The sequence below is a fragment of the Rhinopithecus roxellana genome, chromosome 10, assembly GCF_007565055.1.
Source record: "Rhinopithecus roxellana isolate Shanxi Qingling chromosome 10, ASM756505v1, whole genome shotgun sequence".
NCBI lineage: Eukaryota > Metazoa > Chordata > Mammalia > Primates > Cercopithecidae > Rhinopithecus > Rhinopithecus roxellana.
The window spans coordinates 60218413-60233400 of NC_044558.1; the positions used below are offsets into that span (position 1 = coordinate 60218413).

The 14988-nt window shown below is 38.9% G+C and overlaps 1 protein-coding gene across 1 annotated transcript in view; it reads right to left on the reverse strand.

The window, feature by feature from the left end:
- Window positions 1-1377: 1377 nt before the first annotated feature.
- TMPRSS12 (transmembrane serine protease 12) overlaps window positions 1378-14988 on the reverse strand; it is a 44710-nt gene continuing 31099 nt past the window's right edge. The window contains exons 4-5 of the mRNA XM_010385338.1: window positions 3857-3999; window positions 1378-1996 (exon numbers count right to left, since the gene is read on the reverse strand). Coding sequence (XP_010383640.1) covers window positions 1745-1996; window positions 3857-3999 — 395 coding nt within the window. The 3' untranslated portion in view covers window positions 1378-1744. The remainder of the gene's footprint in view (window positions 1997-3856; window positions 4000-14988) is intronic.

Below are 14988 nucleotides of genomic sequence, written 5' to 3' on the forward strand. Positions count from 1 at the left end.
ATAAATACATAGATAAGAAATGTAAACCTAAAAAGTAATGAGAAGATGCCTTTAAAGTGAAAAGCAAAGGTTTCTCCTCTAATACTGGCAGTACCTTTTAGAAAAATTTCTTTTTATTAACATTCAGAGCTATCAAGCGAATCTGAGTGATATTCAGGTAGTATAAATAGGAAAAGACTGGTGCACCATGTTAATTGCTCTATAAGCATTACCATCTATGAGACCTTGTTGATGGATAAGCTAGGAGCTCTTTCAAGAAAAAACAACCAACATTCCATCAGTGTTGCTTAGTCTATAAAAAGCATAGTCATCTATTCCTTGAGTGGGATAGATGACCCCAATATTAAGCCAATAAACAATACCCCAATATTAACAATATTAACCCAATATTAAATGTTAATATTAAACAACATTAACCCAATATTAAACCAATAAACAATGATCCCAGTGTCAAACCAATAATCAAGAAAATTAATACATGGGATATTCATGCTTAATTTCATTTAAATCCTGAAATTAGGCTGACACAAAACAACTACAAAGAACACTTGGTTTTGGATGGGTTGAATGTAAAAAGAAGGATAAGAAAATAACTGTTTCTCCTTTGCTAATGGATTCTCCTTAGTTCAAGGGAAATGAGAGTCGACTAATAGTACATACAATTCAATCACCCTTTTCTTTTGTTTCATTTTTTTTGTATGTGTATGAGACAGAGTCCAGTTCTGTCGCTCAAGCTACAATGGCGTGATCTCGGTTCACTGCAACCTCCACCTCCCAGGTTCAAGCAATTCTCGTGCCTCAGCCTCCCAAGTAGCTGGGATTACAGGCATGTACCACCACGCCTAGCTAATTTTTGCATTGTTAGTAGAGACAGGGTTTTACCATGTTGGCCAAGCTGGTCCTGAACTCCTGACCTCAAGTGATCTGCCCACCTCGGCCTCCCAAAGTGCTGGGATTACAGGTGGGAGCCACCACGCCCGGCCCTCATTTTCTTTTGTTTCTTTTAATTCGTTTTATACATTAGTGATCACAAAGTTTATCCCAGGTTTGTGTCCCTCTTTTACCTAGCACGCTTTCTAGTTGCTTGTCACAGTTAATTCAGAGGCCCGATGGGATACACAATTTTAGCGTGGGCTTCAAGAAAATAAAGTTTAGAAAGTAGGTTATAATGCTGGAAAAAAGTCAGAAATTTCTAAATAAAAAGTAAATTATTTGGGGGTGTGTATACCATAGTTCTCTGTTGGCAGAGGAAATGAAGTGCTGATATTAAATAAATGGTTTCAATTCGAATTTAGATAACAGGTAAATACTTGTTTCTCTAAATATACTTTGAGAATTGGAACCAAGATTTTAATTCAAAAAAATCATACAAACATGTTTTAGAATAAAATCTAAGAAGGAAAGAGTTTTGATTAACCAAATAACAGCTTTCATTTTAATTATAAACTATTATTTGGCATTTATACACATAAAATATATGTTTAACTGAATATTTTGTACAAACTCTATGAGTATTCCAGATACAGAATTATGATTATAAAATAATCAAGATATTTCAAGGAAGCATGTGATTCAGTGCCAAAATTACAGTGGTTCATCTGTCACAATAGTTATAGCCCATAAGATGCTGACATGAGAACTCTATGTAGGCAATTAATTGCTAAAAGAATAAATGATTTTCATTATGTAGAACATAGAAAGGGGCACAATGCAAAATAAAGATATGAAAGCCTTCAGAATGTCTTTATGTTGTTGCTAGTAAGATGACAAAACATAAAGCTATAAGGATCTGGCCATGTAAAATATTTATAGTAAGTATGCCTTGAGTGCCTGCATGGAAGAAGTGCTCTGTCAGCCACTTTTGGTAGAAGGATGGCCCAATATAGATACCAGGAAAACCTCTTCGACCACAGCCATGTCCGTAACTGGTAATTCCCATTACAAAAAATCTTTTATATTCTGGTAAGTAGCACATTAATGGTCCACCACTGTCACCCTGTCAAAAAAGTCCCAAAATAGTGTTTGTTACTTGTAGTATTCTTCAAGCAACAGTAATTCTGGAATAAATTATTTATATCAAACATACATTTATATAAATACATGTTTTCAATATACCCCCAACTTATAAAGATCATAGATTTTGAACTTAATCTTCCAACTCAAACAGGAGGAATTCAGTTTTGCCCAGGTATTTGGAGGAACCATACAGCTGGTAGATAAACATCTCATCTGCCCACTTTTGAGCCAGAATACTATAAATCAAATTGTTTGGATTTTTAAATACAGTTACTCAGGGGAATATAATTTAGGAAGTGTGCAAAATATTGTAAAAACTGTCTATTATTAGAATATTCTCTTGCTTAATACTGTGTGTGGAAAGTATAACTCTAAGATGTATGAAGGATTCTTTTAGGCATGTGTGTGGTTTGCTTGCCAGGGAGAGGAGTAAACTGGCATCTTGCAAGAGATGACAAGTTTCTAAGTGTTGACAATGGCTAGTGCAGCAAAATAAGCGTAAATGGCAAAGCCTCTCAGTAGTATTATAAATGACAGGTCACTTTCATAGTCTATACAAAATTATGAATGCACCCAACACTGTCACTAAGGCCTGTTAATGCACTCAGAACAAGGACACTGAGATAGCTGTTTCCGATTCTCTATACAAGGCAGGCATTGAATAATTATTTTTTGATGAGGAGGATGTTTGGCCTAGGAATGCAATCCAATTAGAATGGATTCTTTACTATTTTACTCAGCAAGATTTTTAAGGAAAAGGACACAGGAAAGAGAAACTTTAGATTGCAGAAATGAGAATGAGTAGGAAAAGGTGAGAGCGTGGGGTACTCAGGAGTGAAGGACTAGTAGATTTGGAAATAAGAAAAGAGGAATAAAGGAAGAGTAAAAAAGCATGAGACAAAACAAAAAATGGATCAATCGTACTTCTTTAAAAAATTAACATTTGTGCTGCAAATGATAACCTCAGAAAAGTGAAAAAACAGTCTACAGAATGGGAGAAAAATTTTGTCCATTGTACATCTGGTAAGGGACTTGTATCCAGAATATATGAAAAAGGCTTATAACTCAGCGATAAAAAGACAACTCAATTTAAAAATGAGGAAGGGACCCAAATAGACATTCTGTAAAGCCATATGAACGGTTAATAAATACATGCAAAAATGCTCAACATCGTTAGTCATTAAGAAAATGCAAATTAAAACCACTATGAGATAGCGCTTCACACCCACAAGGATGTATTATAATAAAAAAGACAGTAACAGGCTGGGCGCAGTGGCTTACGCCTGTAATCCCAGCACTTTGGGAGGCCAAGGTGGGCAGATCACTTGAGGTCAGGAGTTCGGGACCAGCCTGGTCAACAAGGTGAAGCCCCATCTTTACTGAAAATACGAACACAAATAGCCAGGCATGGTGATGTGCGCCTGTCATTCCAGTTACCTAGGAGGCTGAGGAATGAGAATCGCTTGAACCTGGGAGGCAGAGGTTGCAGTGAACAGAGATTGTGTCACTGCACTCCAGCATGGGTGACAAAGCGAGACTATTTAAAAAAAAAAAAAAAAAGAGCTGTACACTTTTAAGTAGGTGAATTATATCTCAAAGTTAATGATTTAAAAAAAGGATTCAAGGTAAATTCTGCCTAAGGTTGACCCCGATGATAGTAGAAACCATGGAATCAGGAACCAAGAAGATTTGGATTGTTGAAATAGTTAAAAAGGAGAAAAAATAATTTAGTATTTTTAGGCCTGATAATTAAGACCACCAGAAAGTTATCAAAGGCCTTGTTTGACAAGTTCGCTTCTGGCTTCAGAAAATATTTTAAAGGAAAATTACTTGGTCTTACCCTGCAAGTATCAAAAGCTCCATCTTCATCACCTGCACAAAATGAAGTGTTGGGAATTATTCCCCCATAACTCCTCTCAGAATTACACATCTCTCGAGAAATATAATGCACTTCTGCGTCTTGTAAAATATTTGTAACGTTACCTGTTAAAAAAATACCAGTAAGTTATCTTGGAGCACAGACATTTTACAGTGATTTAAATGTTGGTGTTTTATAACCAACATTTTATAAGTTTTCTTTCCAAAGTGACTGATTCAATAATTATGTAAAAATATATTCATATATATGTGTATGAATATGTATGTATGCCTAGGAAGATTGTAGAAGAATGTTTACCTAAATGTTTGCTTGTTTTTGAGACAGGGTCTTGATCTATTGCCCAGGCTGGAGTGCAGTGATGTGATCTTGGCTCACTGCAACCTCTGCCTCCTGGGTTCCAGCCACTCCTGTGCCTCAGCCTCCCAAGTAACTGGGATTACAGGTGTGCAACACCACACCTGGCTAATTTCTTTTTTTTTTTATTTTTGAGATGGCATCTCGCTCTGTCGCCCAGGCTGCGGTGCAGAGGCGTGATCTCGGCTCACTGCAAACTCTGCCTCCCAGGTTCAAGCGATCCTCCTGCCTCAGACTCCTGAGCACTCACCATTATGCCCAGCTAATTTTTGTAGTTTTAGTAGAGATGGGGTTTCACCATGTTGACCAGGCTGTTCTTGAACTCCTGACTTCAAGTGATCCACCCACCTCGGCCTCCCAAAGTACTAGGATTACAGGTGTGAGCCACCATGCCTGGTCAGATGTGCCTTTGTATATTCCCACTAGCAAAGTATGAGGGTTCCAAACTCTTCACATCCTCATCAAGGCTTGTTATTGTCTAACTTTTTAGTTATAGTCATCCTTGTGTGTCATCCCAGCACTTTGGGAGGCTGTTTTAAAATTACTGCTAGTGTATAGAAATGGAATAGATTTTGTATATGGTCTTATACTGGCTGTATTACTAAACTCTGTTAATTCCAATGGATTTTAGAGCCTATTTTAATTACATCATCTGTGACTAATGAATATTTTGTTATTTCCTTTGTAAGTTGTGTGCACATCTTTTTCTAGTATTAACACACTTGGTAGGACTTCTACAATATTGAATACAAGTGGAGAAATTGTTCCTAACTTTAAAGGAATGTTTTACTGTAATGATGTTTGCAGTAGTTTAGAGGTCAGTAACCTTAATTAGGTTACGGAAATTCCCTTCTATGTCTAGACTGTTAAGAGTTTCTAACAATGCTTCTACTGCATTTATTCAGATAACATTTTTTTATCCTTTAACCAATCTGTGATGAATTACATCAAGAGACTTCTAATTTTATTTAAATTATTATTTTTGAGACAGGGTCTCTCCCTGTTGCCTGGGCCTCAGAGTGCAGTGGCACAATTAGCTCACTGCAACCTCAAACTCCTGGGTTCAAGCAATCCTTCCACCTCAACCTCCCAAGTGGCTGGGACTACGGGCATGTGCCACCATGCCTAGCTAATTGTTATTTTTGGTAGGGATAGGGTCTTGCTGTGTTGCCCAGGCTGGTCTCAAACTCCTGGCTTCAAGTGATCCTCCCACCTTGGCCTCCCAAAGGGCTGGGATTGCAAGCATGAGCCACTGCACCCAGCTGAGACTTCTAATTTTATTTTATTTCATTATTATTTATTTATTTTTTGAGACAGAGTCTTGCTATGTCACCCAGGCTGGAGTGCAGTGACGTACTCACTGCAACCTCTGATTCTTGGGTTCAAGTAATCCTCCCTCCTCAGCTTACCAAGTAGCTGGGACTACAGGCGCGCACCACCACGCCAGCTAATTTTAAAATTTTTTGTAGAGTTGAGGTCTTGCTATATTGCCCAGGCCATTCTTGAACGCCTGGGCCCACGCAATTCTCCTGCCTCGGCCTCTCAAAGTGTTGGAATTACAGGTGTGAACCACCACAGCTGGCTGACTTCTAATTTTAAACCACCCTTGGATTCCTGAGATAAACCTAATTTGGTTATGATTAATTCTATTATTTTTTTGAACCAGGGTCCTGCTCTGTTGCCTAGGCTGGGGCCTAGTGTAGTGGCACAATCATAGGTTGCCGCAGCCTCAGTCTCCTGGGCTCATGTGATCCTTCTGCCTCAGCCTCTTGAGTAGCTAGGACTACAGATGTGCACCACTATGCTCAGATAATTTTTTAGTTTTTTTGTAGAAACAGTGTCTCAGTATGTTGCTCAAGTTGGTCTTGAACTCCTGGCCTCCTAATTTGGCCTCCCAGAGTGCTGAGATGACAGATGTGAGCCATTGTACCTGACCATCAATTCTATCTATAATATACTTTATAGATGTAGTGTGTTATTACTAATAATTTGTTTGGAATGCCTGCATTTATAACATTGGGCTTTCTCTTACTACGATTACTTGATTTTGGAATCAATAATAGGATTATTCTCATACACTGAGCTGGAGTATATTCCTTCCTTTTGTATTCTTTGGATGCATATGTATAGAATTTAAATAATCTTCCTCTGGTATTTTTTTTTTTTATTATACTTTAAGTTCTAGGGTACATGTGCACAACATGCAGGTTTGTTACATATGTACACATGTGTCATGTTAGTGTGCTGCACCCATTAACTCATCATTTACATCAGGTATATCTCCTAATGCTATCTGTCCCCCCTCTCCCCACCCCATGACAGGCCCCAGTGTGTGATGTTCCCCTTCCTGTGTCCAGCTGTTCTCATTGTTCAATTCCCACCTGTGAGTGAGAACATGCGGTGTTTGGTTTTTTGTCCTTGTGATGGTTTGCTGAGAATGATAGTTTCCAGCTTCATCCATGTCCCTACAAAGGACATGAACTCATCCTTTTTTATGGCTGCACAGTATTCCATGGTGTATATGTGCCACATTTTCTTAATCCAGTCTATCATTGATGGACATTTGGGTTGGTTCCAAGTCTTTGCTATTGTGAATAGTGCCACAATAAACATACGTGTGTGTGTGTGTCTTTATAGCAGCATGACTTATAATCCTTTGGGTATACACCCAGTAAGGGGATGGCTGGGTCAAATGGTATTTCTAGTTCTAGATCCTTGAGGAATTGCCACACTGTCTTCCACAGTGGTTGAACTAGTTTACAGTCCCACCAACAGTGTAAAAGTCTTCCTATTTCTGCACATCCTCTCCAGCACCTGTTGTTTCCTGACTTTTTAATGATCGCCATTGTAACTGGTGTGAGGTGGTATCTCATTGTGGTTTTGATTTGCATTTCTCTGATGGCCAGTGATGATGAGCATTTTTTCATGTGTCTGTTGGCTGCATAAATGTCTTCTTTTGAGAAGTGTCTGTTTATATCCTTTGCCCACATTTTGATGGTTTTTTTTTTTTCTTGTAAATTTGTTTGAGTTCTTCGTAGATTCTGGATATTAGCCCTTTGTCAGATGAGTAGATTGCAAAGATTTTCTCCCATTCTCTAGGTTGCCTGTTCACTCTGATGGTAGTTTCTTTTGCTATGCAGAAGCTCTTTAGTTTAATGAGATCCCATTTGTCAGTTTTGACTTTTGTTGCCATTGCTTTTGGTGTTTTAGACATGAAGTCCTTGCCCATGCCTATGTCCTGAATGGTATTGCCTTGGTTTTCTTCTAGGGTTTTTATGGTTTTAGATCTAACATTTAAGTCTTTAATCCATCTTGAATTAATTTTTGTATAAGGTGTAAGGAAGGGATCCAGTTTCAGCTTCCTACATATGGCTAGCCAGTTTTCCCAGCACTGTTTATTAAATAGGGAATACTTTCCCCATTTCTTTTTTTTGTCAGGTTTGTCAAAGATCAGATGGTTGTAGATATGTAGTATTATATTTGAGGGCTCTGTTCTGTTCCATTGATCTATATCTCTGTTTTGGTACCAGTACCATGCTATTTTGGTTACTGTAGCCTTGAAGTATAGTTTGAAATCAGGTAGCATGATGTCTCCAGCTTTGTTCTTTTGGCTTAGGATTGTCTTGGCAATGTGGGCTCTTTTGTTCGGAGTTCTGGTTTTTTATTTTTGAAAAAACCTAATTACTAATTCAATTCCTTTACACTTTATAGGACTATAGAGGATTTCCATTTCTTGTTTGGTCAATTTTGGTTAGTTACCATTTTCATATTTAGTCAATGTATTATTTTGGGCTAGTTACCATTTTCATATTTAGTCAATTTGTTAATTTCAGTTTTGGTTGTTTACAAAGTAATTTATTCATTTTGTCTAATTACTAAAATTTACAGTATAACATTTTAAAAAGTACTGTGCTATATGTTAGTTCATAATATTAATTCGTTTTTGTGCCTTCTTTCCTTTTGCCATCAGTCTTACCAGTGGTTTGTTGTTTTTTCAGAAAACTGGATTTTGGCTTGTTGGTTTTCTCTTTTCTATTTTCTATTTATTAATTGCTGTGCTTCCCTTTATTTCTTTTTTTCTGCTTTCTATGGGTTTAGAATGTTCTGTCTTTTTTTAGTCTCCCTTCATAGTAGCTGAGACTACAGACATGCACCACCAAGCCTGGCTGTAATATTCTTTTTTTTTTTTTTTTTTTTTAGAGAGAGATGGGGTCTTGCTCTGTTGCCCAGGCTGGTGTTGAACTCCTGGGCCCAAGCAATTCTCCCACATTGGCCTCCCAGAGTGTTGGGATTACAGGTGTGAACCACTGTGCTTGGCCACTGCAATGTTTATTTAAATTTTAAAAAAGTTAGACTTTGAATTCATAGTGTTCAGACTTTATTCTTCAATACTAGGTCAATATTTGCTTTTCCATATGATTCAAACTATATACATATATAGTTTTTGAGGTGGAGTCGCAGCCTGTTGCCCAGGCTGGAGTGCAGTGGCGTGATCTTGGCTCACTGCAACCTCCACCTCCCGGGTTCAAATGATTCTCCTGCTCCAGCCTCCCAAGTAGCTAGGATTACAGGCTTGCGCCACCACGCCCACCTAATTTTTTGTATTTTTAGTAGAGACGGGGTTTCACCATGTTGGCCAGGCTGATCTCGAACTCCTGACTTTGTGATCTGCCCATCTCGGGCTCCCAAAGTGCTGGGATTACAGGCCTGAGCCACCACGCCCAGTCTCAAATTAAAAATATATATTTCTAAAACTTTAAATTTTATGTTTTACCTCTATCTGCAGCTGTCAAGTTTTACTATGTACCATATACATTATTGTTCAATTCTAAGTATTTAAAATTATTATGATTTCCTCTTTGACATATGAGTCATTTAGTAGTTTTGAATTCTCCAAATGTGTAATGTTAAAAAGCTTACCCTTTTGTCATTTTTTTACAGCTTTATCAGAGTTTCATTTACATAACATGAATATCACACATTGTACCAATGCAGTTGAATGATTTCTGGTAAATTTATCCCAGCACCACAATCCAATTTTAGAGTATTTCCTTCACCTCACAGAGTCCTCCTATGCTCACTTGTAATCAGTTCCCAGCGCCAGCCCCACACTTAAGAAATGACTGGCTGGGCGCAGTGGCTCACGCCTATAGTCCCAGCACTTTGGGAGGCTGAGGCGGGCAGATTACCTGAGGTCAGCAGTTCGAGACCAGCCTGACCAACATGGAGAAACCCTGTCTCTACTAAAAATACAAAAAATTAGCCAGGCATGGTGGTGCATGCCTGTAATCCCAGCTACTCGGGAGGCTGAGGCAGGAGAATCGCTTGAACCTGGGAGAAGGAGGTTGCGGTGAGCTGAGATCACGCCATTGCACTCCAGCCTGGGCAACAAAAGCAAAACTCTGTCTCAAAAAAAAAAAAAAAAAAAAAAAAAGACTGATTTCTGTCTCTATAGGTTTGCCTTTTCTTGAAATTTTGTATAAATGGAATCATACATTTGTAGTCTTTTTGTATACAGCTTCCTTCATTTAGCCATATACCAATGTTTTCAAGGCTCATCTATTTTGCAGGATAGTTTTCTTCCTTTTTGTTGTTGGATAGTGTTTTGTTGAACAGATATATCATATTTTGTATATCCATTCACTAGTTGGTGGACTTTGGATTGTTTCCAGTTTGGTGAGTTATTAGTTATGCTATGATGAGCATTCTTTTTTTTTTTTCAGACGGAGTCTCACTCTGTCACCCAAACTGGAGTGCAGTGGCCGGATCTCAGCTCACTGCAAGCTCCGCCTTTCGGGTTCACGCCATTCTCCTGCCTCAGCCTCCCGAGTAGCTGGGACTATAGGTGCCCACCACCTCGCCCGTCTAGTTTTTTGTATTTTTTTAGTAGAGACGGGGTTTCAACGTGTTAGCCAGGATGGTCTCGATCTCCTGACCTTGTGATCCGCCCGTCTTGGCCTCCCAGAGTGCTGAGATTACAGGCTTGAGCCACCGCACCTGGCCTATGATGAGCATTCTTAAGTTTTTGTGTGGACATGTTTTCATTTGTCTTTGGTAGATATCCAGGAATGGAATTGCTAGGTCATATGGTAACTATGCTTAACACGGTAAGTGCATATTTAACTTTTCAAGGAACTGTCAAACTATTTTCCTAAGTGGCTTTACCATGTTACATTCTCCTCAGCAATGTATAAGGGTTCCAGTTTCTCCACATCCTTGCTAACACTTGATTTGTTAGTCTTTTGGATTATAATCATTTTAGTAGTTGCATAGTGGCATCTCATTGAGGTTTCAAGGATGTTAACATAAATATATATTTGAAATGAGGTCTTGCTGTGTCACCCATGCTGGAGTGCAGTACAGTGATCATAGCTCACTGCAGCCTTGAGCTCCTAGGCTCAAGTGACCCTCCTGTGTTAGTCTCTCAAGTAGCTGGGACTACAGGCATGTACCACTGTGCCTAGCTAATTTTTATAGCAACGAGATCTTGCTTTGTTGTTCAGGCTGGTCTCAAACTCCTGGCTGCAAGTGATCCTTTCACCTTGGCCTCCCAAAGCACTGAGATGACAGGTGTGAGCCACTGTACCCAGCCAGTGTTAACAGTTTTTCATGTACTATTAGCCATTTGTATATCTACCTTGGTGAAACGTGTTTTCAAATCTTTTTTGTTTCTGCAAACACTATGGTGACTTATCTTTTCAAATCTTTATCCAATTTATTTTTTATTTTTTTGAGGCAGGCTCTTGTTTTGTTGCTCAGGCTGGAGTGCAGTGACACAATCACAGCTCAACCTCATGGGCCTCAAGCGATCCTCCCACTTCAGTCTCCTGAGTAGCTGGGACTACAGGCATATGCCACCATGCCCTGCTCATTTTTTGGTATTTTTTTTAGAGACGGGGTTTTACCATGTTGCCCAGGCTGGTCTCAAACTCCTGAGCTCAAGCGATCCACCTGCCTCAGACTCCCAAAGTTTAGGGATTACAGGCGTTAGCCACTTTGCCTGGCCTTAAAACAAATTTTTCTTTACAAATTCTTGTTAATGGTAACAATTCACACGACTACTTCCAACCTTATTTTCTAGTCAGACCCTTCTTAATAAACCACATATTTTACTTTACATCATTTTGGTTCAGGGAGTCCAATAAAATTATTAATTTCATATTGAAATGAAAATGCATGCAACAAAAACTTAATAAGGAAAGGGTTTTCAGAATGATAATAATATGTCAAATTAGCATTTACATTCCTGGCAAAAAGCCAGTTGGTTATGATGTATTATCATGTTTTATACACTGCTGGAGATATTTGCAGCTCTTTTTCCATTGATTTTCTTAATGGTGGCTTTTGAAGAGGATATATGTTTAAATTTTGATGAAGTCCAATTTATCATTTTTATTTTTATCAATGGTTGTGCTTTTAGTGTCCTAAGAAATCATTGCCTAACCCAACGACTCAAAGACTTTTCTCTTTGCTTTTTCTCTAGAAGTCTTACCACTGTAGCTCTTATACTTAGGTCTGTGATCCATTTTGAGTTAATTATTTCTCTAAGTCTCTTTGTGCTCCTAAAACATATCTTAGACTGCTTATAAACAGTTGCTTAATAAACAACAGGAATTTATTTCTCACAGTTCTGGATGCTGAAATTGAAGATCAAGGCACTGGCAGAATCCGTGTCTGATTAGGGCCATTTTCTGGTTCATAAATTGTGACTTCCAGCTGTATCCTTACGTGATGGAAGGGCAAGGCAGTTTTTTGGGGCCTCTTTTATAAGGGCGCCAATCTCGCTGATGAGAGCTCTGCCCTCTCAAAAGGCCCTACCTCCTAATAGCATCACCTTGGGAGTTAGGATTTCAACATATGAATTTTGGATGGACACAAACGTTCAGACTGTACCACTATTTAATACAGTGTGGAGCAAAACTCCGAGGTTTTTTTTTTTTTTTTTTTTTTGGCGTAAGGATATCCGGTTGTCCTAGCATAGTTTGTTGAAAAGACTGTTTTCCATCATATTGTCTTGGCACTGTTGTGAAAATCAATTGGCCACAAATATAAGAGGTTTTTTTTTTCCCTCTATGTTGTGTTCCATTAATCTACAGTCCATCTTTTAAACATTAAGTTTTTTTTAGAGATGGTCTCGTGTTACCCAAGACTGGAGTGCAGTGGCATGATCGCGACTCACTGAAGCCTCAAACTCTTGGGTTCAAGTGATCTTCCTGCCTCAACCTTCCAAGTAGCTGGGACTGTGGCTGCACACCACCACACCAGGTTTATTTTTATTTTTGCAGAGATCGGGGCTCACCGTATTGCACAGGCTGGTCTTTAAATTCCTGGGCTCAGGCGATTCTCCTGCCTTGGTCTCCCAAAATGCTGGGATTACAGGCATGAACCACCACTCCCAGCCTCTACAGGTCTGTCTTTACACCAATGTGTTAATTGCTGTAGTTATATGTTTTGAAATCAGATAGTGTAACTCCTTCAGTTTTTTTTTTTTTTTTTTTTTTTTTTTTTTTTTTTCCCAAAACAATTTTGGCTATTCTAGATCCCTTGCCTTTCCATATACATTTTAGGATTGGCTTGTTAGTTTGCATGAAAAATCCAGCTGGCATTTTATAGGCCAATCTGTGAATAATTGCCTTATTAACAACATTGAGCCTTCTAACCCATGAATGTAGTATGAGTCTCCATTTATTTTAGGTCTTCTTTAATTTCTCTAAGTAATGTTTTTGTAGTTTTCATTGTACAAGTCTTATACATCTTTTGTTAAATCTGTTCCTAATTATTCATTACTTTAAATGCTATTATCAGCTGGGTGCGGTGGCTAATGTCTGTAATCCCAGCACTTTGGGAGGCCGAGGCAGGCGGATCACTTGAGGCCAGGAGTTTGAGACCAGCCTGGCCAATATGGTGAAATCCCCTCTCTACTAAAAATACAAAACTTAGCCGGGCATGGTGGCGCATACCTGTAATCCCAGCTACTCGGGAGGCTGAGGCATGAGAATCGCTTAAACCTGGGAGGTGGAGATTGCACGGAGCTGAGATTGCACCATTGCACTCCAGGCTGGGTGAAAGAGTGAGACTCTGTCTCAAAAAATAAAAATAAATAAATAAACGCTATTATGAATAGAATTGTGTTCTTAAATTTTGTTTTCAGATAGTTTATTGTGAGTATAGACGTATGATTGATTTTTCCTGTAACCTCAATGAACTTGTTTTACTAGATTGTTTTGTAGATTCCTTAAGCATTTCTACATTTACAGAATCATGTCATCTGTGAATAAAGTTTCCCTTTTTGATTTCCAATTTGTGTGCCTTTAATGTCTTTTTCTTGCCTATTGCACTGGCTAAAATCCTTGCTGTGTTCCTGATTTTATAGGGAAAGCGTTCATTATTTTACCATTAAGTAGGATGGTTAGCTTATTCTTTATAGATGCTCTTCATCAGTTTAAGCTTCCTTCTATTGCTATTTCTGTTTTTAAAAAAATAATTTCAACTTTTATTTTAGATTCAGGAGATATGTGTTACCTAGATATATGCCTGATACTGAGATTTTGGGTACTATTGATCTTGTCACCCAGGGCATAATTGAATACATATACTGAGCATAGTACCCCCAAATTAGTTTTTTGGCCCTTGGCCCCCTCCCTCCCATCCTCTTCTAGTAGTCCCTGGTGTCTTTTGTGACCACCTTTATGTTCATGAGTACCCACTATTTACCTCCCACTTGTAAGTGAGAATGTGCAGTATTTGGTTTTCTGTTCCTGTGTTAATTCACTTAGGATAATGGCCTCCAACTCCATTCATGCTGCTGCAAAGGACATGATTCTGCTTTTTTTTTTTTATGGCTGTATAGTATTCTATGGTGCATATGTACCACACTTTCTTTATCCAGTCTATTGTTGATGGGCACCTTGGTTGATTCCATGTCTTTGCTATTGCAAATAGTGCTGCGATGAACACAGGAGTGCATGCGTCTTTTTGGTAGAATGATTTATATTCCTTTGGATATATACACAGTAATAGGATTGCTGGGTCCAATGGTGATTCTGGTTTAAATTCTTTGAGAAATCTCCAAACTGCTTTCCACAGAGGCGGAACTAATTTCTATTCCCACCAGTAGTGTGTAAGCATTCCTTTCTCTCGGAAGCCTTGGCAGCATGTGTTTTTTGGCTTTTTTAACAATAGCCATTCTGACTGGTATGAGATAGTATCTCATTGTGGTTTTGATTCGCATTTCTCTGATGATTAGTGATGTTGAACATTTTTTCATATGTTGTTGGCTGCTTGTATGTCTTTTGAGAAGTATCCGTTCATGTCTTTTGCCTTTTTTTTTTTTTTTTGAGACGGAGTCTCGCTCTGTTGCCCGGGCTGGAGTGCAGTGGCCGGATCTCAGCTCACTGCAAGCTCCGCCTCCCGGGTTTACACCATTCTCCTGCCTCAGCCTCCCGAGTAGCTGGGACTACAGGCGCCCGCCACCTCACCCGGCTAGTTTTTTGTATTTTTTATTTTTTAGTAGAGACGGGGTTTCACCGTGTTAGCCATGATGGTCTCAATCTCCTGACCTCGTGATCCGCCCGTCTCGGCCTCCCAAAGTGCTGGGATTACAGGCTTGAGCCACCGCGCCCGGCCCCCATATACATTTTAGAATAGTTTTTTCTAGTCCTGTGAAATAATGACATTGGTAGCTTGATAGGAATATCACTGAATCTATAGATTGATTTGGGCAGTATGGACATTTTAAT